This window comes from Chelonus insularis, unplaced genomic scaffold, assembly GCF_013357705.1.
Source record: "Chelonus insularis isolate UGA/USDA-ARS -01 unplaced genomic scaffold, ASM1335770v1 contig_88_pilon, whole genome shotgun sequence".
In the NCBI taxonomy this organism is placed as follows: domain Eukaryota; kingdom Metazoa; phylum Arthropoda; class Insecta; order Hymenoptera; family Braconidae; genus Chelonus; species Chelonus insularis.
In genome coordinates, this window is record NW_023276776.1 from 233,694 (window position 1) to 260,145 (window position 26,452).

Sequence of the window (26,452 nt, forward strand, 5' to 3'; positions counted from 1 at the left end):
TTCCTTATTTTTTTCTATTATTTAATAAATTTTTTTGTCATTAATTAAAAAAAAGTAATACAAAAATATGAGAAATTAAAAAAAAGAAAAAAATAATAAATTAATTTTTTATTTATTTATTTAATCTATTTTTTTATAATGATTTGATTTTTTTTGCGCAGTGTAAAAAATGAAGCCGAGTGATATCGATATTTTTGCACGAGATTTAAAATTCGATATAAATCGACTCGCAGAAATAAGTTATGAAAATAACCGCACGATGTCGCGTCAGTTTGTTACAAGATGGCGGGTGAGTGAGTGTTCGTGGACGGGATGAGGCCTGGGTAAAAACACGAGGATAATTTACGTTTAACCTGTGGTGTTTGTGGGTTTCAGATATTTCCTTTCTCCAGAATGAAGATTTGGAAAATACCGATGCCCGTAAGTTTGAAATTGATTATTAAATTAATTAAAAAATGGGGTTGTTAGTTTACGGGGGTGGCCACGGCGCTTGTGGGTTACGTTTAAGTTTCGTTGCATACTACTGATGATTGGCGAAAAGAAGGCATGCCGTGTGTCTTTTTTCGAGTTTCAGTTGGCGTGGCCACTGTACCGCGACCTACGACTCGTTTTTTAGGTTATGCTAATTCTCCAAACGCATTCATTTAATTCCAATCATTTTTTTTTGCCTGCAGCCCAATAACAAACGTCATTTTATCAATACAAATTCAATCAACATGTGTATCAAGTTACTTATTTTCCCTTTCTTACTTGAATAGTTTTTATAAGCATTTCAAGTGTTACCAATAAGCCTGTTTACTTCTCTTTGCAAGAAGTGACAAAAGACTTATAATATATTATATATACATGTAAGTAGAAAGTAAATTGCTTTGAGCTTGTTTTGCAAGAAATTTCAACCTTCTTAAACCTCATTTGTTTATTATAAATAATCTTATCCCCTACTGTTATTATCATCAAAATAAATCGTTTCAGATGATAAAATTGAAATTCTAAAGTAGTCTTGCTTGCAAAATCAACTGGAAAATGTTTTTTTGACCAGAGAACTTATTAATTAATTTTTTGCTTATCCTTAGAATTAATTATAAATAATCATTACTAATTAACCTCATATGTATCATTATATTCCAAAGTATTAGATAGATTAAGAAATACTGAGTACCAGTTAATATTGAATTTTAATGAACAATTAAGTGAAAATCGCGGTAAATATTAAAGATTATGATCGGGAACCTGGTTGGTAGTGTCCTCTAGTAGTCGTTGACTAGTAATAGTTGTATTTAGGATTGGATTGGTGGAAAAGAGATAGTGTTATAAGCAAAATGAGCATTAAAAAGAGAGTAAGACGTAATAAGTGAGGTCTTTCGCCCATCAGGGTTACTGATCTTTCATCTATTCACTATTTACTAACGCCATCTGTTGGCTAGGGTGTAACGGACACCACCACCACCACCGTTAAACTCGTTGGAATTTCATTAATGTTAATTATTTATATAATTATAATAATTGAGATAAATGAATTGTATTAAAACCTTTTTAATTATAATTAAAAACATTCCTTGATGAATAAATGAAAAACTGTTTCTCGTTAACAGTAAGTCGAAGATGGTCTGAATCATTGAAAGTTATTAAATTTTTCATTAAAAACTTTAATTAAATGATTAGTATAATTTTAAAGTAATCTTTTACAATAACAAGCTTGTTTTGAAATATTAATTTCTGAGTTAAAACTTCAAATGTTATCTGATGTTTTTAACTAACTGATCCAATCAGCAGAATTTTTTCAAATAATTATTAGCTACTTGTTATAACTATAGTTAAAAATATTCTGGTCAATCTTTAATAATGTCAAACTTCCCCATTAGTCATCAAAATTGACCCACAATAATTATTTCTGTTATTACTAGTGTTTCGAATTATCTTTAGCTCAATACGATGTATGAGATAAAAAAAACCATACGTTAATTATAAAAAAGTAAAAATATAATTGACAAAGTTTAGGGTGATAACGAACATATTCTTGGGGTTGTCGTGCTACTTTGTAGGGTGTCCGAAGTTTCCACCAAATGCTCCAACTTGCTCCCCTACTTCCGACCAACAATTCCAGGAAATCTTTCCTGTTCTCGCTAGGAATGCGCCTACTGACGCTTAGTACGTATTTCGAACGCTTATAGAGGCTTATATATTTTTTTTTTAACTTCACATTCTGTGTATTTCTTTCATCTATTCTCTTCTTTAGAATCAATCGTTTTTTCTGATGATTTTTATAAGATGTTATATATTATTTTTAATCATACACTCAACATGCAAATATGTAATCTTGGATTACTTAAAATTTTATTGTTTTTTAGAAAACGAAATTTTGTAAATAAAAATTCCTCGCGTGTTTACGCAAGGTTGAATGAATTTTGCGTGAGTAATGGACGATTCTTGTTACGTGTTCGACCCTCATGACGTGATATACACGTGACACACACGCGTGTTTCAGCTTCCTGATTCATACTTCCGTTCAATCCATCGTCTTTGAACGTGATTTCATTGATTTGTACTCGATTAATCACTCAAGATTTTTTTTTAATCATTAAATTATCAAATAACTCTACATTTCATGATGATAGGTCACCTTGATGCATCGTCATCAAGTATTTAGTTTTATTCTATGAATTCTTCCATCGTACTTCGACTTTTTAGTCATCATAATTGTATCTATATTTCTGAACAGGTTCTTTGTAATTCTTGTTTTTAATATCAAAATAAAAAATTTAAACTTTAATTATTCGACTAAGCTACTTATTGATAAATCGTTTTTATGTATTATTGACAATTATTATAAGTTGATCAATTTTTTTTCTTATTTACTCAGGATTGATTTCTGTTGTGGGATTGTGTTATAAATTATTCCCAGGCCATTTGGGAAATAAAAAAAATACAAGATCTGGATAGAATGTAAACATTATTTTTCTTTTTCAATCAATAACTGATTTACTTAATTCGTGATTTCATTTACATTATTGTGATTAATTTACATACCATGATTAAATAGTCATCAACACAAAAAAAAAAGTTGAATTTATTTTTAATAAATTCTTCGATCCTTTTTCCTGTATTTAACAATAATATTTATTCAAAGTGTTGAAAGTCAATACGATAATTTTTGAGCGTGACTGTATATTTTTGATTGATAAAAGATATATATTTTCAACCCCACGTCGTTTGTAAATCGATCAAGCTATTAAATAATTATTATGCCCTTTTTCATACGTGTGTGTTTTTTTTCGACAGGAGTAAGAGGGTAAAAGGTCATCCACCCTCAACTCCTAAACGATAATCGATTGAGCCGTCACAACTGGTCAAGGTTGTGCTCATGCCAGCAACGTCTTCTTCCTCAATTTCTCTTTCTCGTCATCGACGTCGTTGTCGTCGTCTCGGCTTTTCAATTTCCCTAGTCATTTTCCAGATTGCCCAGCAAATATCTCTCAATATTTTCCCCCTCCTTTTTTTATCTGTCTTTTTTCATTTTTAATATTTTCGTTTAAAAAATATATTTTTCTCTGAACCGAGAGACGTTTTTTTTTCGCTTAAGCGATGTAGATATATATAGATATGAAATATTTGTAGCAATAGTAATACAAAACGTACAGCGTAACGTTTAATTTTTGTACATTGTGGTAACGGTTCTCTTGATCTCTCGTCTTACCCTCATGCCGCGTGAGAGAGGGAGAGTTCCTTGCCCTTTCAGGATCCTTTCAATTCGGCAGTCTGTTTTTGATAGGAGGCCACGTCTGTCTAGACACTACGTGGGGTTGCTCCAAGCTTTTATAATCGCAACCAAATGCACCCCTCGCTAGCAAAAATACCGGTTTCTTTCTCTCTTTTTTTTTATTTATTTATTATTATTATTTATTTTTTATCCCCCTTCCCTAGTATTGTATGTCCACTCCTTATAAACCCCTTCAACGTTTTAACAAGTTTCTAAACTAAAGTAATTCGCCAAGTACTTTCTTTTTTTATTAGTCATTGCAATTTTTTTTTCAAACACAATCTTCTCTCATCATTGCATCATTTATTTTTGATCAATTATTAAATATACATTTTATATTTTTATTCTGTTTTTTATGTTTATACTTTTATGAATTAAAATTATTTTAATTTTATTTAGATGTACCCTAGATTTTCACGCATAAAAAAAATTTTTTTCATAGTTATCTAGAATTTTCTTCACTATTTATATTATTTATAATTTGTCATAAACACTATTTATAATTAATTAAATATAATTACCTCAACTATCATAAATAATAAGCGATTTGGATGATTGAAAAAATAATTATCCAAAATATTAGCATTGGAATAATTTTTGTTTAAATAATGAATTGACAGTTTGAGTACTGCAGTAAATTAATAGATAAATTAATAGAGTATTTAATAAACGATGTAGGTAATCAGTTAACTGATTAATTAATTAATCAATAGCTAAATAAAATGTATTTATCGTGATGTAATGCGAATTGTTGCGGTTGGCCAAGAGATTCAGGAGCATTGAGCCGATCAGTGGCGCCACCTGGCTTAATTCTATACGGCTGCTCGATTATTACATGGCATTCCTCAGATGCCACCGAGTTTCCCGTCTGCCCTCTTCCCCTTTACCGAACCATCGTCGCCGACGGCGTCGTACTGTTTGCCTCCTCCTCTTTACCCCTCTACCCTCTTTCCCCTTAATCCCTCTTTTACGCTAGTAGTTCTCCACTCCACTTATCATTCTATCTCTCTTCTACACCCTTCTCTTCATTGGCTCCGTCGCAAGGCTCTCGTTAGAGTTTAGAGACCCGGCGAGCCTTTCAAGAGCGACAGAGACGATTCTCTGTCCAAATTATTTCTCAACTATTAAATGTTTAAATTATCCAATTATTTATTTACTGGTTTATTAAATTTTTTAGGGCCCTTTTTATCATTGGTATATATTACAACTGGTTGCATTGAATTCTGATTAATTTTATTCATATTTTTTTTTTCATTAAAAAATGCAATTATTTGACATTGAAATTTAATTTTGATTGAATATTAAATTTTAAATATAATATAACGTGTACATTATTAATATTATTTTCAATTTTTTATACTGATTAATTAATTAATGAGTTTTCGGATGATTTATTAATTTTAATATTTTATTTTAAAATAAATAATATTAGTATTTTTGAATTAATGAATTAATAATTGGGTAAAATATTTCATTTCTTTGAGATATTTAATTAATATAAATATTAAATCTATTTTTATTCAGAACTAAATGTTTTAATAGTCTTTTTCATTTTTTGTTTGTAAAAATAATTGTTTAGTATTCGATTAATTTTAAGAATTAGAGAAAAAAAATGAATGAATCAACAATAGTCACTGATGAGCAAATCCAGTAGTGATGATAATCATATAATCAGACTGTTTGTGATAGTGATGGAAATTGATATAGTTTATTTCTAGCTTCTAGTGGGGAATAAAATCTCAAACAATTGATTGATAAATGGATTTAAGTGTGAAATTAGACTTGATAAGTGCATTTGGCACAAAACTCTACCAATATATGGAGAGAAGTGACAAGGAGACATACCATGCATGGAGTTCTTCCGCATTCTTAAATCTCTCTTGGTCATTCCCTAAGTATCCTAACAGTTTCTTCACTTGGTATATAAATGTTTGTCGTTGTTCAAAGCCCTTTACTTTAAGATCAGAAGGCGATCAAGTCTAGTTTTTTTTTTAGACTTTATAGTAGACATAAAAGGTAAAGAATCGTACTCACATTTCCTTTTATGAATTATCAATCCTCCCCCTCGTGGGAAAAATTTATTCACATGTTATTTTTGTTTTCTATCATTTGAATACTTGGTTGATAGTTTTCTAACAACTTCAATGAATCATAGTGTGATTTTAATTATTGCGGGGGTTTAAAACAAAAAAAACAATTGAGTTAATTTTCCAGCGCAATGACCTTTTCACAAGGGCACTAGGCCATTGCTTCTCAAAAACCAACCCTGTGGCGATGAGATTCTCTCCACTCAATGTCAAAGACGTCAAAGAGAAGTAAATGGAGGGTTGGAAAAGGGTGAAAACGAAAGAAGAACAAAAAGATAAAGCATTTGTACGAGAAAACACTTCTTTCATAGCCATTGAAGAGTTGTGAGGTCGCATTCCGTTATCTCACATCCATCTTTTAAGTTTAATATCTTTAAACACTTGACAAATTATGTTGGAGTACTGTCAAACAATTCTTCTTTACTTCATTTTGCGATTTCCAACAAATCAATCTTCTTTTTTTTTTTATTTAAAATAATGAATACATTTTTATAAATAAAAGTTTATGGAAATAATTATTTAGAAGTTTTGATGTTAAAAATTGATTTTGACAAAGAAGACATTGCTTTTGTTTTCAATGAAAAAATTTCAAAAACAAACATAAATATTTGCTTATTAACTTCATTATTATTTTCCTTTTTTTTTGGTTAAAGTTAATCTAAATAAATAGCTTCATGCTTAAACTTTTAATCCTGACCCTTGTGGTTTATGCTTTGAACATTCTTTACTACAAATTTTTATTCACTTGATTTATTTATAATTTTTCACATCTTTTTACTTATTTATTTTTAATATTATTTATTGACTTGTTTTTTTTTTTTATGTATATATTAATTAACTAGAGTTCTAAACTTTTTAGCTTTGATTGTAGTAAAAGATACTTCCTATGTATGTTTCCAACTTTATGTGTTTGTGAAAGACTTTTTTAATTCAGTGATTATAATTTCACTGAAGATAACTAAATTGATCTTCTCATTAAATTTTTCTGAAACGTTGAGTCTGGACTTTGGGATAATTTTTTCAGTATTTTTTTAGGAATATTCTGTAAAACTAAAATATTAAGAGGAAAAATGAATAAAATCCCTTATTAAAGTTTTTTTTATTATTGAAAAAATTAAAAAAAAAATTGAGTTACTTTTCTCAATAGATTTTTCAGCTTATATTTTAAGCTTGAAAATCGTCCTTGTTTTATGACTTCAATTATTTTAAAACAATTTGTCGTGGAATACGGGGTGGCATAAAAATTAAAGTGTAAGCATTAAAGGGAAGTGTAAAATGTTGAGTAAAACTGAATTTATCTTTTTTATTTCTTCAATATATAAATAACATAAACGAACATTGTTACATCCCATGATCGATCGTGAGACGAATTTGTAGTAAATTTGACAAATTTTTGTTACACAAAAAAAAATTTTATTTCAACTATTCAAAATTTTAATTTCGTTAATTAGAAAAAATATTGTGTAAAGAATTTTAAACTTACGATGCATAAAATTTATTTTTATTAAATTAGATTTATAATTCTGCCTCTACCAGTTTCAGACAGTCTTTCATTTCCTCTTGGAAAATCTAACTAATTTTTTTTGAAGCATTAAATAAATCCGCTCGTATTATTTTCCATTGTTATAATATCATTTTTATAAGTATCCTAGACAAGTTCTACGTATTTTCTAAACATTTAAAAGCTTGTAGTTTACATTAATTATGTCAAACGGTGATAGTAATCTATCAAAATGACGTTGCACACCAAGTAGATAATGTTTAATACCGTGGGATCTACATAATAGAGGCATTGTAGTATTTCTCTCTTTCTCTTTAAATTTAAAACCATATGGGAACGTCTCACAAGTCAGCTTGGGAGACTATAATCTCATAGTATAGGGCTATGGCCTCAACAATAAAACTCCAAATGCCCTTACATTCTTGGACAGTGTGTCAAGCGTTATTTTAAGCTCACAATTACCCTCAATGAGCTTCAAGACTTTATTCTTGTACATGACTTTAATTAAAGTTAAACTGGAATCTCTATTGAGTAATCTAAGTTTATTTCTTGCTTTCATTTATGAAAATATCATTCTCTTCAACTTTTTTCCAGCTTCTAACATAAAGTCTTATGTTACGCATTTTTATTTTATTTTTGTATTAGCAAAATCGATTCAGTGCTCAAAAGATTATTTGAGTATAAAATTGTTGAGGTTATTTTTTTTTTGCTATGAATGAATTTTTTCTAATATAGAAGAAAACTGAGAGATAGGAAAAAAAAATATTTTATCAGGAAATAAAAAAATTGTGAGAATTTTTACTATTTCGTTTTTCTTTTAAATTATTTTTTTTCTCGTGCACAAAGAAATTAATTTTTTTTTCAACTGAAAGTAGTTCATTTTTTCTAGTACGTTATTTAACTCGGATATATCAGGAAAGACGGGTAAAAAAATTTCGAGTTAAAAAATTACAAACAGTAGAAAAGGAATTTCACGAGCAGTCTGTTTTAGAGCGTAGTTAGTAGTAAAAGTACGTCATAGTATCGGCATTAGTAGTAGAACGTGGGCTTTCATCAACGGCTTCTTTTAGTCTGTCTCGACTGAATCCACGAGGGAGTGGAAAGTTTATTCATAAACCCCAGCGACGATGACGTAGTTCTGGTGTACAAAGTGAAGTACTCGTTTTCCTCTTTCCTCTCTAACTCACCTCCCTACCCCTTTTTTCCGTTCCATTTCCATTCAGTGCAATACGAATCAAGAAGTAAGATGGAACATTTTTTTCCAATCTGCTCTCTGTAGAAAATAATTAAATATATACCACAAAGAATTGTAATTAAATACTTATTCGATTAGAATAGTCGTGAAGTTTGCTTTATTGGAATAGTTTTTTACAAATGTTCTATTGAACTTAAACTATAACATTAAAATCCAAGTTAGATAATTGTTAATCAAAAAAGTTTTTAATTGTTTCATAATTTAATTGATTTACAGACAAAATATTTAACTAGTGATAATAAATTTTATGAAAATCTTTTCTGTATTTTATATATATATATTCATTAACAATCATGATTATCTCATAGCATTATTTTCTTAAAAATTGTTTATAATGAAATAAAATTTTTATAAACAATATGCAATCGTTCTTCAATATGCTTTTAAATGTCTTAAAACCTAAAGAAATGGTAAAATTACGAATTTTAAAAATCGACCTAATTATAATAACCTCTTGATGGAAAATTAATTATTTTTAATATAATTAAAATAAATGAACTTTGTAAATTTAGTAATGAAAATGACTTTGTTGTAAACTCGTCCAAGTCTTGATTGTAATATTTATTCTGTTCCAACTGATCAGTTTCTTAACTTTGGCTTAATGTATTTCACCTGACTTTTTCCCTAGACTAAACGTAAATTTTCCCTTTAACAAACGATATAGAAATAGAAAAAAGATGAAAAAAAAAAATAAATGTATCGATCCATATGAGAATTCACTTCCGCATTCTCATCCAACGGGAAACGTTTCCCTATTTTTTTTAACCAGGTGTCGAGTCTTGCGTGTCATGCGTTTTTTTCCGGGACAGAGAACAAAGTTTTACTACTCCCCTTGGGAGGTGGAGTATAGGGGTTGTTTGTATATAGCATGCAATACTCATGTCACCACGAGTAACTACCTACCCGATTCATTCTGTCGTATATCGACTCTCACGCCCACACATTTTTTTCTACTTCTCCCCACCCTCTCCTTATCTTATAGCCGTACCTCTTCCAACCCCCCTGTGATTCTCAATAACTTGGTCTAACACCCGATCAAGGCAGTTTAGCATAAGTCAACGCGCCACACCTGCATCATGCAATCATATATAATAACCACTAAAATGTATACAATTTAATCTATTTTTTTCTACTTTGTATTATTCTTTATTCTAATTATCAAACAATTATTGCATGAATTATTCAGATTAAAACCTCGTTTACATTTGTTGATATTTTAATCATTCCAATGACATGTTTGAAGATTCATTATTTAACATTTAAAGTATTTTTTTTGTTTATTTCTGTTATTAAATATCGTTTATATGAAATTTTTATTAATATAAACGTATTTACACTGAAAAAAAAAAAAAAATTGCTTATTTTTTGCTGTCATTCATTTATATTAATCACTAATTAATCATTATTATTATGATGAGAGTAAAGTGATTTCTGTAATATTAATTATTGAAGTATTTATTTTTTTTTTATCATCTGTTTGAATATTTTATTGCCTAAACCACTTGTGAATAATCGTCTTATTTATGAATGACTGTAATGTTTCATCGAAACATGTAGTAATCTTGTAGATTGTGTGAAAAACAAAGTGATAAAACATCGAGATTTTTTTAAACATTTAATTCATTCATATTTTAAATATAAATCATCACTTGAGTGATTGTTTCAAGATTTACTCATGTAAATTAAGATAATTGATAAAAAATGAGAATTTTTTTTTTTTAATAAATTGCTTTCGATGGAAATAAATTATCCAAGTTAGTTTAAACATTGACACAATAATTGGTTGTACCAATGTGTAAAATCTGTAATTGTCAATAAATATATTCTATAGAATTGGATTTATGTAAATTATTTTAAATTTTATTTTGGATTATAAATAAACATAGTGTCTAGAGTAGAGAATTTTTTTTTAATTTATCACAACTTAATAAAGAGATAAAATGTATTAATTGAAAATTAATGAGTAAATGAATTGAATCAATTATCGAATGATATTAAATATTTGAGTTAATAATGCAATTGAAAAGGATTAAAAAATTATAAATTAATATATTACTTAATACAACATAATTTTCATGGACAAAGATTTAGATGAAATTCATGCTAAATTAGTTGGATTATTTTCCAATATATTAATTATTCTAAATAATTAATCGGCCATTGAAATAGTAATTATATTAACTCAGTGTAGATTCAATAATAATTCTATAAAGTTTGAGACATGACAGTTTATTATTTTTTATATATATATAAAAAAAAAAGAATTGTTGTTGATAATGCTTAAGACGATAAATAATATAATCGAAATGATGTGATAATATGTACATAAGTGTAAATATGAATAAATTCCCATGGCAATATAATCAATGAATGACGAGTTCTGACCGCGATGACTTTTCTTATCTTTCGTATCTCCTAAAGCAACGCAACTTCCTCGGGTATTTTCGCTACTATACTCTCGTATAATGTGTACGCTCGGATACACATTTACGCGCGCGATGCGTACAACAAGCAAAGTCGAATGTCGGCGTGGTCGACGCACGTTTATCGATCACGGGCGTCAACGTCTTAAGCCGCATGGTGGCGCCAACGTTTATCCAATGTACTAAAAATTGCTTTTGCGCATGAGACATAATAATTCGTATACCCCTCGAGCCCGCGCCGAATTAACGAAGATACCCGAATTCTTACGAACGTAGAAAGACGTGCAGGGGGCGCAGACAACCAATCGCGTCGTCGACTCGTCGCCGGTCGACCCGGCGTGTTTCGCCAAACTAATACCTCGTTTACGCGGCTACTCCGTCGTGTCATCGTTCCCTCTTCTTCGTTAAGTCGCAAATACGTCGACGTACTCGTGTCGTGTTTTATTTGAGTACGTTAATTAGTAGCGACGCTGAAGAGCATACAGTTGAGAAATTTTGTCAAGTGAAACTTGTGTGTAGAAACGTTGAGAAATTGGGTGGAGGCGTGTAAAGAACATGAACTAGGGTGTGTGTCATTTTTCAAATGAGGGTTATGGTGTTGTGATTATTCATATAGAATATTCATTTTATCAAGTTATTCGAGTTTTTTTAAGTGAATGTGTATTTTTTATCAACATCGTCAAGTTAATCATGACTCTTTTTGAATTGCTATTTAAGTTCAAATGGCTCGAGGATCATCATGAAGGCAGGAGCAAGCATGGCCGTCGAACTAGACACATCCTGCCAACGGTTTTCTTCCCTCTTCTTTCGATTATTATCTTTCGAAATTTTCATTTTGACATTAGATGATTATATTAAAATATTTGCCTATTATTCTTGATATAAATTTCTATTTTTTGCTTAAGTTCATGTTGATATAAAAAGAATTATTTAATTATTTAATTTCATAATCAGTATGGGAGAATATTTGTCATTCCCCACACTTTCAAAAAATCAATGCAGCCAAAAAAACGGAGGGAAAATTTATTATACCTAGTATATTGTTCTTGGAAAAAAAGTGAATGATGAGAGTTTATTGAATAATCGGTAGGAAAAAAAATATTATTTTTTTTTTTGTTATTTTTCTGAAATTTCGACCAAGTATTTTTTGTTAAATCTTTTTTGATTGAATTGCGTGATAAAATACGCACTTGGTATATGAAACAGTACGGAACTTAGGCCAATAAGAAAGCTCGTTCAAAGAGCTTTTCTTCAGCCTCACGCATGGCCGTTTCGCGGAAGAAACTCGAGGTGTCTCGGTTCAAGGAACCCAAGAAAAAGTGGACATAGTCACGAGTAAATGTGCGCAATAAGTGAAATAAATCATTTCTACATGTCTAAAAGTGTCGAAAAAAAACATTGTGTGATTTATCAGTTGATTTTAATTAAAATAAAATGATTTTATGCTCATTATAATTAGTGATTGTAACAATTAAATCGGATACTTGAAGAATAAAGTACACTTAGAGGTCATCCGGAAGGTGAGAATTTCATTGTAATAAGTTGACTACAAAAAAAGAATAAAAAAAACTCTAAATGAACCAAAGAAATTGATTATAAAATAAAATGCTCCCAAAAGTAGCGGGAAATTTTCAAGGATTGAGACGCGATTGCGTTTGATTTTGGTGGCACAGGGAAGGGTGGGGAATAGTTAAAGTGAAGAATCTTGGTCCTACAGGCACCCTCACCCCTGTAGGATTCGTCCACACGTACACAGTCCCCTTGAGGGTCCATAATGGTTTGTTATTGATCTAACTCCACGCCTTCCTTACACTTTTCTTTCTTCATCCTGGCGGTTCGTCTTCGTCGTCGTCTCCATCTCTGTTGTCAGGGAGTCACAAGAGTCTTGAGGGAGAGAGAAAAGAGATAGATAGAGGAAAAGAGCTGCAAACCACCAAGGAATTCGTTCAAGAAATCGAAACTCTTTTTTTTCCCCCTTTTTTTTTATTCCCATTTTTATCGTAAATAACAGAGTTCACCACTGTGAGAGTTTTTTCTGGTCACAGAGGTCGAATTTATTCCTTTCTATTCATTCTGTACTAAGATTAAAATGAGAGAAAACAAAAAGAAATCAAAAGAATTTTCATAGCTTTAAATTTCATTTATTGTTGATTTTTACAGTCTTGAAAAGTAACATATTTTTATTCTTTGTATTTTTAAGAGGCTGAATAATCGAACAACTGATTTATTAATTATTGTTCTTAATTAATTGATCACTTGAAAAATTTTCTTTTGATCTCTTCATTGATATTTTCTCTTTTTTTGACATTTTTTTACCATTCCCTTCCATTCTTTAATTCATCCTTTATATATCTATTCTCTCAGGTATTTGGAAAAATATTCTCCAGTCAATTCCCTTTTTTTTCAACATATCAATGCTTGCTGTTACATGATAATTGATAGATTCATTTTCACATGACATTTTTAATATTAAATGAAACAAAAAAAAATATCAACAAAATCAGTTTTTATTCGATTGATTGATTATTTTAAATCGATTATTCACCAATGAATTGAAATTTAATGCTAAAATAAAGTTGCATATCATATTTCGCGAATTCTCTCGGACAAACATGAAATATAAAAAAAGTAAAAAGAGGATTGTCTGGGAATATTTTTGGAGTAGTAGCTACTAGGATGTTGAAGCATATAGTTATATACATATATATAGATATATTGTCGATAGATGATATATTGCCGGGGCAATTTGGAATTGTCTGAAACCATCACCTGAAACTTCACTCCTATATCCATCTCATTTATAGTATATAGGATCCACCCTGAGAGCAGGCTGAAAGCTTTTCGCAAAACTTCACCGTTCTCCCGCTCTGTCGAGTCGAACTTTCCGGTTCGACGTTTCCCACTTGCTTTGCTCCTCGCACCACTACTCCACCGTACTACATCCTCTTCTCCACCCTATAATACCCACGCACGGATTTCAGAGACTGAATTTACGCGTTTCCGGATTTTCCCTTAAACGTATATCAAAATATTCCAAACTTTGTTTCAGCATTATTGTTGGTACTGAATAACAATTGTCTTTTGCATCTCGTTTTTGATGTTATCATTAAAACTTGCTATCTTTTATGGTTTTATTATATTGTAAAATAAATATATGTCGCCATCTATGATAGTAATACTTTATCGATTTGTTTATGTTTAGTGTTTGACTGGACTATTTATTATTTTTCAAAAAATATTTTCAATGCTTTTATTAAACATTTAGTTCTCATTTCTTTATATTTTATAATATTTATATCCGAATTCAATTGTCAATTAGAATATTTAATCTGATAGTTAAATGCTCCAATTAGCACATTTCGGGTTGCGGTTAATTATATTAGTTGACTAAGAATATTATAAGATTATTGTGAACTATTTTAAATGATGATTCTGTCAGTCAGTAAATCAAGTAGCCAATAAGAAATTTATCATCTTTTAAAACTTCGTCGTTGATTATATTTAAGTATATGCTTCAAACAACTCAAATTAATTTTTATTTTTTTAAATAAATTAATCAATCAGTAAGTTGTATTAAAAAAATATTCAAATGTCTTGAGAAAAATTTAATTATTTAAAATCATAATTAATTTCTCATTACGTCAAACGTCTCTCAGCATACTTCAAACTTTGTTTCTGCTTGTTATTGTTTCTGTAGGCAACAATTGTCTTTATAATCAAGTTTCAATGTTGTAATTAAAACTTACCTCAACTTGGAATTATTTCCAAAAGTATTGACATTTGTTCTTTACCAAGTATAACATTGACAAACCTCTTGAGAAATCTTTGTCAATGGCAACATTTATCCAAAAATGAACTTGTAAATAATTTATTATTCTCTAACTGTACCAATTTAATCTAATAATAAATCTATTAATCCACGACACAATGACCTTATTGCAAGAATATTTTTACTGGATGAATAGATTAACCTATTGGTGAAATGATTAATAAAGTTGTAGAAAAGAGGTACAAGTTTGAATGTCATCGTTGATAGATTCTAAAAAAAAATGGTACAATACTGATAATAGAGTTGGAGATATTTTGAGATTATAAATAAATAGATAAAGCTTTGTTAAATGATCGTAAAATCAATTAAATGATCTAGATAAAATCGAAAATCATGAACATTTGACATTAATCGAGATTGAAAGATCATTTGGCATATTTTAGATTAGAATACCTTCACTACTGACCGAGTATCGATAACCGATAATAGTTACATTCCACTGTCTGTAGCACATCCAAAAAAATAAGCAAAAAAAAGAGGAAAAATGAGGCAAAGTCTCTCAACTGTTGGATAAAAGAAAAATCTAGTGGATACAGTCGAGAGGGAAAAATAAGAAAGGGTTTACCCACACATGACCCTGAACCCAACACTACGACGTAGGGGGTTGAAAGTGGTCAGAGAGTAAAGGAGATAGGGGATGGAAAAACAGGAGAGACAGAAATGAGATTCTCTGGTAGAGAGTACTGTTCTCGGGATCAATACTCCCGCGTCTTGCGATCATTCATCTTGCCACGCCCCTCTGCTCTCTCCACTCTCTCTTTCGCTTTTACTCTCTTCCCTCCAAGTAGAACATCCCCGGTTTCTACAGTCTACATGTCTTTTCTCTTGCTATTTCCATGCTCCTGGCACCCGCAGAATACGATTTCCCGCTCAACTACTGCTCACTATCATTATTTATTTGATATTAAAAATCATAAATTTTTTTTTTTCCCTTACTCTGATTAATAATAATAATTATCCCAATGCATTTTATTTAGGCTGTCGTTAAAAAATTTTTTCTTTCTTTAATACGAATCATTGCCCTTGAAGAATTGAGTTTACACCATTTAGTATAATTTTTTTTAAACGTTAAATATTTCATTAATCTTAAGTTAATTATTTTAGTCCTTAGTACTGATGAATATCATCAATTAAATAAAATAAACATAGACATAAATTGAATTTAAATATTTGTTTGCTGTGCTGTTATGTGCTAGTAAAAAAAAAAAAAATAATATTCAGTATAATTTATTCAAGATTATAACTTTTGATGAAGGTTTTAAAATTATTAGAAAAATTATTCTCAGATAAAATAATTATACTTGAACTTTTATTTGATTTTATACCTTTAAATGAAGTTGAAATGATGAATAACTCAATATCAAGTAATATTTGTTTGATACTCGACTAATAATATATTTATGTGATTGAACTCAAATTCATTTAAAGTTCTTTTTATAAATTTTATCGATATAAAATACTTTCTGAAAATTGGAAATATCAAATATATATTTTTTCAATCACATAAGTACGTCAGAGTATCAGGAGATATTTTATAACTTTATTATGAATATCATTAAATTTATTCACCAAAAAAAAAACATTAAAATTATTTATAGAATAAGTTAATTATATTTTATATTGAATCGAATGAAAAAGATGTGATTTCATATTATGTTTAAAAGACAGTAATACTTTGAATTGTTATAATTCTTAAAATTAATGCAACTTTAATGGCAAAAACGATAGTAAAAAAATGATATTCTCCTACTGGGTTTGTTCAAAGTCACAACTCTGTATGTGATTTAAATGAGTTTGAAAGTTCAGTCAATGCTTCATGATAGAAAAAAAGGAATTAAAAAATGAAAAAAAAACCGAGATAAAATCAAGTAAAGTCTGTTTGGGACACGTACCACTGAGAGGGTTGAAAAGAGAAGAAAATTCGGGGCCCAGAGAGAGCATATCATCCCCTTTGGCTGATCTGATCGAGCTTTTGATAGGTATAGAGAGAACTCAAAGAAAGAATCGGACGTAGTTCAATATGTCGTTTACGAAAATCTCTCTTTTCCTCAACTCTTCACAATTTATTCTACTCTTTTTATCTTTTCTTTTTTTTTTATTTTCCCCAAGGTCGAAAACGTATTCTCGTGGCCTTTGTAATCGAAATTGAGCTCTCACGGGTCAAAGAATAATTGAGAAAAATTATTGAATGATAAAAAAAAAACGATTAGATGATATTATATAATGTCTTCATTCTTCGCTTTTTTTTTTTGATAGTTCAGACCATTGCATTTCATTTTAGAAATCTACATTTGATTCTTTAATGCTCCATTAACAGCACTTACTATAATTAATAGTTAACAATAACAGTCTTCATAAAAATGCTCTCTAAAGTATACTCTTCTATTTTATAAACAATAATTTTTCATGAAATATTAAATTTATTTAATTTATTCATTAATATTCATAAATATTCTATTGTTATTTCAAAATTTCTAATCATGAGAATTTTTTTAATTCTGATTTTACAAATAATAATTACACTCAGAAAAAATTGATAGTGTAAAAATTATTTGTTTTTTAATAAAATAATTAAGAATAAATTAAAAAGAAATTCTACATAATTTTATTAATTCATTGCACAATTTATTTTCTAAAAGTAAATTTTGAAAGATACTGATAACAATGATACTATATTTATTATTGTTGAATGGTGTATTACAGAAGGGATGGCGAACAGCACGGAGATCGAGTCAGAAAATTACGGATACGAACAGCGTGACAGTGAAGGAGATGGAGGTGGCGGTGACGAGGGTGGAGGAATTATGTATCCAATTCAATCTATGGAGAAATTGCAGCGGTACGCATCATGCGAAACATCCTACAATCGGTGAGTTAATTAAATCTTTTTCCATAATGATAAACATCATCATAATGATAAATATTCCTTTTAAACTCTACATCGAGAATTACTCTTTCATTTTTTTCATCGTTTTCTCTTTACTTCACGCCTGCAACAAAATAATTTTAGTATTAAAGTGATTTGTCATCGTATCTACCCACACTCGCGTGAATATTCTTGACTGTGGAAAAAGAAGAAAAAGGACGAAGACGTGATGATGCCAAGGGATTATATTCAGCGCAAGTTAAATTATCGGCAAGAGAAACAGAAACGTAGACCAAATATACATGGTGTGTCAGCGTCGCGGCGCGCGTCTTAGCTTCTTCTTCTTCTTCTTCTTCTTCTTCTTCTTCTTCTTCCTGAAGCTAAGAAGATCCAACAAACGTCTAAAGGAGAGGTCAACGTCATCGTGGACTTAGGCGCCAGCCTCGGCCACTCGGCCACGACGTCCGTAACGTCTACTGAACACATCGACGATGAGACCGTCGACCTAAATTCCTACCGACAATTTATTTTTATTCACTCAGGGATTATAACAACCACAAGGGATTTTATTTAGTCCTCTTCTTATTCGGCCTCGTGACCTCTTTCTCTTTTCAGAATTATCTGCATTAAATTTATTTTCAAAATTCCTTCATTATAATATTTTACTATTTCGGATTAATCTTAGAGATTGGTCTGCAGTTTTATTATTACATAAACCTTTTAGAATTTTATTACTGTTAAAATTAGGTAAACATTTAAAATGTTTCATTCGGTTATGGTTAATGAGAGAAAAAAAATTATTTAGCAATCATTTTTCCAAGTCTTATTCTAAAAATTAATTTTCTGCCTTTCAAATGATTAACTCTACGACTCAAAATCTCCACTGCATTTGTTATTATTTTTTGATAATTTTCAAATGAAAAAATAAACTTGGAAAGTTTCATTTAATACTCTTGCAGGTGCCAAAATTACACAGACCGTATAATTAAACTTATGTTTCGTAACACCCTTATCCTTAGACAGTTTCCAATTATCCAAGGGTTAATGTTACACCCATCTCTTTACCCTTTATTACTTATACATTCTGCGAAAAAAATCCTCGCTGGCCACCTGTATTTTTGCTGCCTCAACCAAGCCATTCTTTTTCATCATTATTGAATTAAAAATTGAAAAGTGATACAAATTATTTGGCTAAAGTATTGTTGATTTCAAAGTGTAGTTAAATAATATGCGATGTTATTACTTATGTAGCATAATAATAATCTTAAAAAACTCTCGAGTTTAACCGCCCACTAAATCTGAGACGAGAAAAGCTAAATTATTTGTTTCTTTTTTTTTTTTTCGTCTTTTTTAATCATTTGTGTCGTCTGAGACTTTCTCTCTTACTGTCCTTACTTTGCTATTCGCACCGATCCAGTAATAGTTCAGGTTGTCTACTTGCTGTCTGGTCCAGACTTCGATGCTCAGAGTTCATTTAACTTGTTTCTACTTATCTTTTATTAAATCTAGACTATTCGAATAATCAATTAATCGTATTTAATTATTTCCTAATTAAACAAATATTTTATTCAACAATTAGTAGATTAAAAATTTTTATTAACAAGATTAAAGTATAAATTACTTTGAAATATATATATATATTTTTTTTTAAAATGTCAAAGAAAGTTTCGTCTGAGCTAAAAATATTTATTCTATTTTTTACAATGAGTTGTTGTTGGAAGGTGATGATTATTTTAAAATAATCTAGTTTGTTTCTGTTAATTAAATTTATTAGAATTTATATTCACACATTTTGCACATTATTATGAATAGACACAGTTATTTATGACGCCAGATCTCAATGTCTATTGATAGACAAATGTTCTAGAACGTAAAATTTAACAACTACAGCAAATTAACTTGTTTAAGAGATTATTTCACATATTTTTATCAACATGGAAATTAATTTATGCTGCTAATTTAATTTAGTTATCATTAAATAGATTTTTTTTTTTTCAATCTAATAAGTTCAAGCTTTTTGTGTGATAAACAGATTTATTAAATAAATAATTTCCAAAGTTTTATTCATTTTTATTTTTAGATATTGGTGTAAAAATTGTAATACTGAAAAAAGAATCATGTTGTTAGAAAATATTTTGCTTCGTTACTTTCAAGATAGGAAAATTAGCTTTGATACATAATACACATGCGAAAAATATGGGTGAACATAGTTTACTTATCTAATAATATATAGTTATGTCTGCAAAATATATACTACAATATATTATTTTTTGCTATTTCCTTTTAGGATAATATACGTGTAAATATATAATGTGGATCCATAATATCAATGTGATGTGAATGTTGAGATATTTACTAATGTCAGTTATTCTAGTGTCACTTTTGAGAACAAAATTATCAGCTTTATTGACATATATTACTAAAAATTAAAAGGCCATTTATTTTAATGGTGGTTATGAAATATGATTATTTATAAAAAGTGAATTATTAGCTGTTAGAATAATGATTTTTTAAATATTCATTTGGATTAAAAACAGTAATTTTTTCAGTGAATTTTTTTTCACTTCACGTATTAAATAGCAATAAATAACGATGGTTGGATATTTTAAAATTAAGAATTAAATTTAAATATTGTTTCTAGTTAATGATAGCTGAAAAAATAAGTAGGTATAGATTTTTGTTGGTTCGTAATAAATATCAAAGTTTTTTTTAGTTGTTTTTACTAAAAAAAAAAATATAGAAATTTTTAATTTTACTATGAAATAACTAGTAAAAATTACTACAATATTTTCTCTGTGTTTAAATGGTATATTTTCGATGACAAGTAACAATTTCCATTTTTAAACTACATATTCTCATTTTTTTATCAACTCAGCCATAAAAAAGATCAGTAAATATTTTTGTGTCAAAAGAATACTCAAAAGTAATGCAGATTATATCTAAAATTGGGTATAACAGAGTGTTTGAAAACATGCAAACAGTGAGTAATACATCTCGATAAATATATTTGCACTTGAATTTATAACTACTTCAGTTCACAGTCATTCGATGACGGTGCTGCTATCGAGAATTAGCATCATCATCGGTGTAGCATTATATGCATGCCATAACGATCGTTGCCCGACAGATACAGACGTAGAAGTCGACAAGATCTACCATATGTATGTATATAACGACTGATATATAAGTATACCTATACATAATATTCTAATACTTACATTCCGCTTATGCGCACATATTATATGCGAGACTGAGCAATGAGTTGTTCGACCTATGATGAGGAGGTACCGTAATCTAAAGGATTGCATATTGTTGCATCAGTTAGTGTAACTTTTTATTTCAACTATTTTCTATAATTTTCAAAGATTTATAATTAGAATTTTTTTCCAATTTCTACCATTTGTTTTTCCTTTCTCTACAAGTAAACATCAATGTCTTTTTACATAATTAAAATTTCAAAGCACTAAAAAATTGACTGCAATAAAAATTGATCTTGTAATCATTCAATAGCTTCATGAATAATTTTTTCGAATTTCTAAATGAGGAAAAATGACTAGAAATACGTTATTACTCATAAAAAAAATTAAAATTTTTCATTTTTGTCGTAAGAGTTCAGTATTTTATGAATAAAATATTTACAATGTAAATAGTAATTTTATAAAAATTTCATAAAATATAGAATATCAAATTTCCAATTAAAATTTCAATGTACAGTGAGTTGAACATTGGTTGGAGCAATAGCTTTTAAATTAAAATCTAAAACTGATGGAAGCATCGTAGACTATGTGTTTAACCTAAATTTTTTAGAATGTATGTATTATTATAGAAAATTCATTAAATTCCAAACTGTTTAGTTTATTGATCAAGATTTTCGAACCATTCTTTGATATTTATAATCTTGGTTAGTAGGTGCGAAATGATTCATTTTATTTAGTTTATTAAATTAATTCAAAATTGAAGAATCAATTTGATTAGTCTTTCTTTTTATTGACAATAAAAAAGATATTTTTAGGTTATAAAATAGCAGCAACAACAAAATGAATGCCGAGTAATAAATAAAAGCCTTGATTTATCTGAAACGTGGGGTAATGAAAAAAAGTGTCGTGAACCTTTTTAGATGCTATCAAAGGAACATTTTCCATCTCAATATTTAATCTGGTTTAAATGAAGATATTTTTCTTAATCAAGTGGCACGTGTAATTCAAGGAAAATCGTCTTGGTTGACGCAAATGAAATTCACTGGAGGAAAGCATGATATAATACGATTGTAGTGGCGCCAATTGCGCACATGGAAGCCTTGGGAAGAACCTTTTTTCACATTCTATGACGTAAGTCTGCAGTTCTCTTATTACTCTTAAAAGTGATAAGAAGAAGATAATTTAGAAGTAGATCACGTCTATGAACGTCATCACGTGTAAAACTTTTATTTCCCCTGGCCATGTATAGTTCGTGGGAGGATTGCAGTTTGCAAATGGACGAGACTTGAACGTTAAAGAGAAGAGAAAGAAGCAGCAGCCGGCTGTCGTATATATAGTGGGCCTCCACACCCGTCTTTTACTCCCTACAGTTCATGCTCACCACCAATTCTTCATCTCTCTCACGCATAAGGGAGTAATCCGCGTGCATTTACGACCCTCTAGGCCCACACGTCGCGACGAGGGGGACGCGTAGTGTTGGTAAAGGGGCAGGTGTGTACCCTCGCGCCGGTTCCAGCACCGAGAACCACATTTAGACGGAGATAAAAACTGCACAAGAGGTGGAGAGAGGTAGCGCGTGCCGCCGTCGACCATCCGGAGGCCAGGTGCAGACATTATCCATTTTGCCGGCGTTACATACACCCCAGACTACGCGATCATTCTGATGCACCCGGGTGCCGTATCGCGATTCTACTCTCAGACTATACTACTTATATGACTTTACTATTCAAACCATCCACTAGATCATCAACTTTATTTCCCATCACATCCGCTCGTTTTACTCATTTCCAGTTATATTTTGTATTTTAATCTTTTCTGCACTATTTATCATTTCATTTTGTACTCCATTTTGTAGAGTTTCTGATGATGATTGAGCTTTCAAAGAGGTCATCATTCTATATCCATTCTATCCTTGTGTTTCAAATATATCATTTATTTTCAATAACTAAATACTTATTTTGCCATATTTAATAGTTTTGTATTTTTCATCTAAGAATATTATAATCAACAACAAAATTATTCTTGATTCAAGAACATGATTTTGTTAGTATCAGAAGTAGAATAGGAATGTTGTTAACTATTCATATAATTTATTTTTGAAGTATTTTAGTTGAATAGGATATTTTTATTAGAATAAATTGAAGATGAAGTGACGATAATAAAACACTTGTAGGAAATGATGGAGGCACATCCTCATCAAATCCAATGGAATTATTGTTAAAATAAAAAAGTAAAAAAATCGGGAAGCTTTGACACCTACGGAAATGGCGTCTGCTTCATCTTCATGAGGGCGTTACTTGGGGGGGTTGGTTGTACGAAAAGGAAAAGGGTGACTTTAGTGGGTGGCTGATGACTTAACTTTCCTTTCGACTTTGACAAATGACTGTCACAGCCTCTTGCACTTTTTATTCAACGTGTAAACTCTCGAATTATTATGAAACGATACTTTTTCTCCTTTTTTCCATCATTTTTTTCTTCAAGTATAGAATCGATCAAGGACATCTGGAACAAAGTACAAAGTCTTGACATGAATGAAAATGAAGGTAGACATTTACTAAGTGCTCTTGTCTTGTATTTAGACACCTCGTTCCATTTTCCATCATTCAATTATTTAATTATGTGATAGTTTGACCTGTAAAATGAAGTAGACATTATTGTCTTGATTGTAAATGTAAAGACCACCTTGATGTGATGCTGTTAAAGTCTTTTAGGCTTTCTAAACTTTTTAGAAACCTTGTTCTACTTGAAAATCTTTATTTTTGGTCCTGTCTCTCATCTGTTCTGTAGTCTTAATTCAGGGAACTGCCGAAGGAGCCGAACGGTTATCATGTTACGAATGTGGAGCTCGTGTTAAGCCCTGGTAACCGAATATATCTCTGTCCAATAGCCGTCAAACTCTCGACAACGATCGAATTTGTCCAGCGAACCGTGCTCTTGCATTCTCTTTTGCTCCCTCGTCGCCAAAATATACAGAGGTTCTCATTTAATTACTTTCAATACACCCTCCTCATCATTTTCATTTCATTCTTCTAAATTATACCAATTATCTATTGGTTTTTTGGTAGATTTTTGCTTCAAGGGTTTCAATTAGTACATTGCTGAAAATATTACTCTTTGGAAAATTTAATTGGCTTGATTATTTATATTTTTGCTTGCATTTAAACATTACCCTATCGACTTTTTTATTTTTCTTGAAATAATCATTATCTAATTGAAGCAATAAGCTGGTTACTAATCAGTATAGCCTATTTATTTAATATTTTTATTTTTTATCAGTTATTGAAATAGTAAGGTGAATTGTTTAATGATAAAACTCTTTTAGAAGATTATTGCATTCGAGAATTCATTTAGAAAATTTATTTCTGTCCGCCACAATCATTTCCCTCGTTGAAGAAAATGATTTTGTAATGGGTGAGATACAGGTACCTCAAATAGAACAATTCACTCAGATATATTGGAGGAAACCACAAATATTGTTCTCTCGTGCTCTCTCAATGCCAGTCAACTGATGTTACTTCAAGCTTCAAACCACGCACAATATGAAGTTTTGAAAATATGTCAAAAACTGAAGCTTCAATTTCTATGCAATTTCAAATAGAAAACATTTGTGTTATTTCGACTTTTGACTTCTTGTCTAGACGAAGAAATGTCTTTTCCATATAATGTCCTTTCAAATATAGAGAAAACTGCTTCCTTGTCCACGTCGCGATCAAGTCGCGTGAATATTTGGCCAGCTGTCGTATCCATTACCATCTGAACTTTATCCTTGGCTTCCGGTGTTTCTAAAAAAGTTTTTGATTTATTTATTCTTTCATTTCTTCATTCAATTTTTTATCTAAATAAATTTACATCTTATTTATAGCTAAACATTTCTATTGAATTTTTTTTTTTGGCAATTGTTTTTAATAGCAGCTTTAAAACTGGTATTTTGAATTATTAAATAATACCATCATTAAGATTATTGTTGATTTTAAAAATTTTATTTATAAGAAACATTGGAAAATTAATATTTAAATAATTTTCAAATATCTTAATTTTCCCTCTAACGTTTTATAATTTTTTAAATTATCTTTTTGCATTTTATGTTTGCAAAAAGCTTTCTAACTTACAATGTATTTATTTTGTTCTTTTAATCCATCAACCAACAAATCCGAGTTTTAATGTTTTAGAAAAGACAGATAATAATGGATATACTGATAGATTATTACGAATTTTGCTGAATATTACCATGTAACATAAAATACATATTTTGAATAACAGATATATTTACATCTGAATCATTTATTTTTCATTTGAATGTTTATAATTAAAAAAAAATATATTCATTATAACCGAATTATTTGAAATTAAATATTATTAATAATTAATAATAAATGTATTCTATTGAATTTAAAAGAACTTGATTCACAAAAATTAACAAAAATTTATCTCGAAAAAAAAGTATATTCTCATGTTTGTTATTTCTAGAATGGAGAAAAATGTTTGCCATTTTTTTCGACTAATGCTACAAATATATTCCTACTTCATATGGCCGTCTGTAAACTATAGTGGATAAGAGAAAAAAAATACGAGACTCCAGGTGCAGAAGTAGCGTCTCCTCCTCCCTCATAAGTCCATCCACACTTGCGGGAGCCACGCGTATCCTCTGTTTCCTCAGTTCGAGGTGCTGGGTTGCTGCTTTATATTAGTTGGAGGAAACCTGGAAGGAACCTTTAGCGTTTTAACACAAGGAGAATATAGTCAGTGCTTAAGTAGAATACATACTATAGAAGACAGCTGCAACATGCACGAGATACTTGGGATAGTGGCACGAGCCTTTCGTGGCATGTGTTTTATTCTTCCGGCCTTCACTTTGTTGCACTCAAAGGTGCTTTTTATTACTTACAGCCTCCCAACATTTTTTTACATTCGATTGCGCTTTAGTATGGACATAAATGTGTAGTATTTTACTTTGATTAGTTATCTTCGTTTTAAAAATATCACGCGATATTTTTCATGGAATGTGTTAGTGACACAGTAAAAAAGATAATTAATAATCATAAATCTATATACACACACAAACATATTTGACATTGCAAATACATAATAATGTAAACAAGCATCCATAATTGATATAAAACCAAAAAAAAACTCTATGCAACTTATTTATTGCAACAAGTTCAATGCTCCCTATATTATGCTCAATGATTGGATTGTAAATAATTTTATAGATATCCAAAAAATGAGGTTTATGTTTCAAAAATGGACGTAGTCACGACAGAATAAAAATTATAAAAAAGGTTATAAGAGGAAGAAAAATTTTTTTTTCACGTCAAATTAAGCAGCATTCATAAAAATGTATATCTAGTTAATTGACTAGCGTGGCGCCTTGCTTACTTGGGTCATAAAACCCACTATGACTGCTCACACGTGCCCAACTCATTACACACTACACGTTCATTGATGTAATTACCCACAAAGTCGATGAGCCCTTGCGTGCACACGGTAAACCAAGATCCTGATCAACTTCATCGACGCAATCAGTTGTGTAGTTCATC

At 29.8% G+C, this 26,452-nt stretch overlaps 1 protein-coding gene across 1 annotated transcript in view; it reads left to right on the forward strand.

Annotated features, from left to right (window-relative positions):
* Positions 1-258: 258 nt before the first annotated feature.
* Positions 259-26,452, forward strand: part of LOC118072107 (serine/threonine-protein phosphatase 4 regulatory subunit 1-like) — an 81,241-nt gene continuing 55,047 nt past the window's right edge. Inside the window, exons 1-3 of the mRNA XM_035091721.1 lie at positions 259-289; positions 376-420; positions 17,556-17,721. Of these exons, the coding sequence (XP_034947612.1) occupies positions 283-289; positions 376-420; positions 17,556-17,721 (218 nt within the window). The 5' untranslated portion in view covers positions 259-282. The remainder of the gene's footprint in view (positions 290-375; positions 421-17,555; positions 17,722-26,452) is intronic.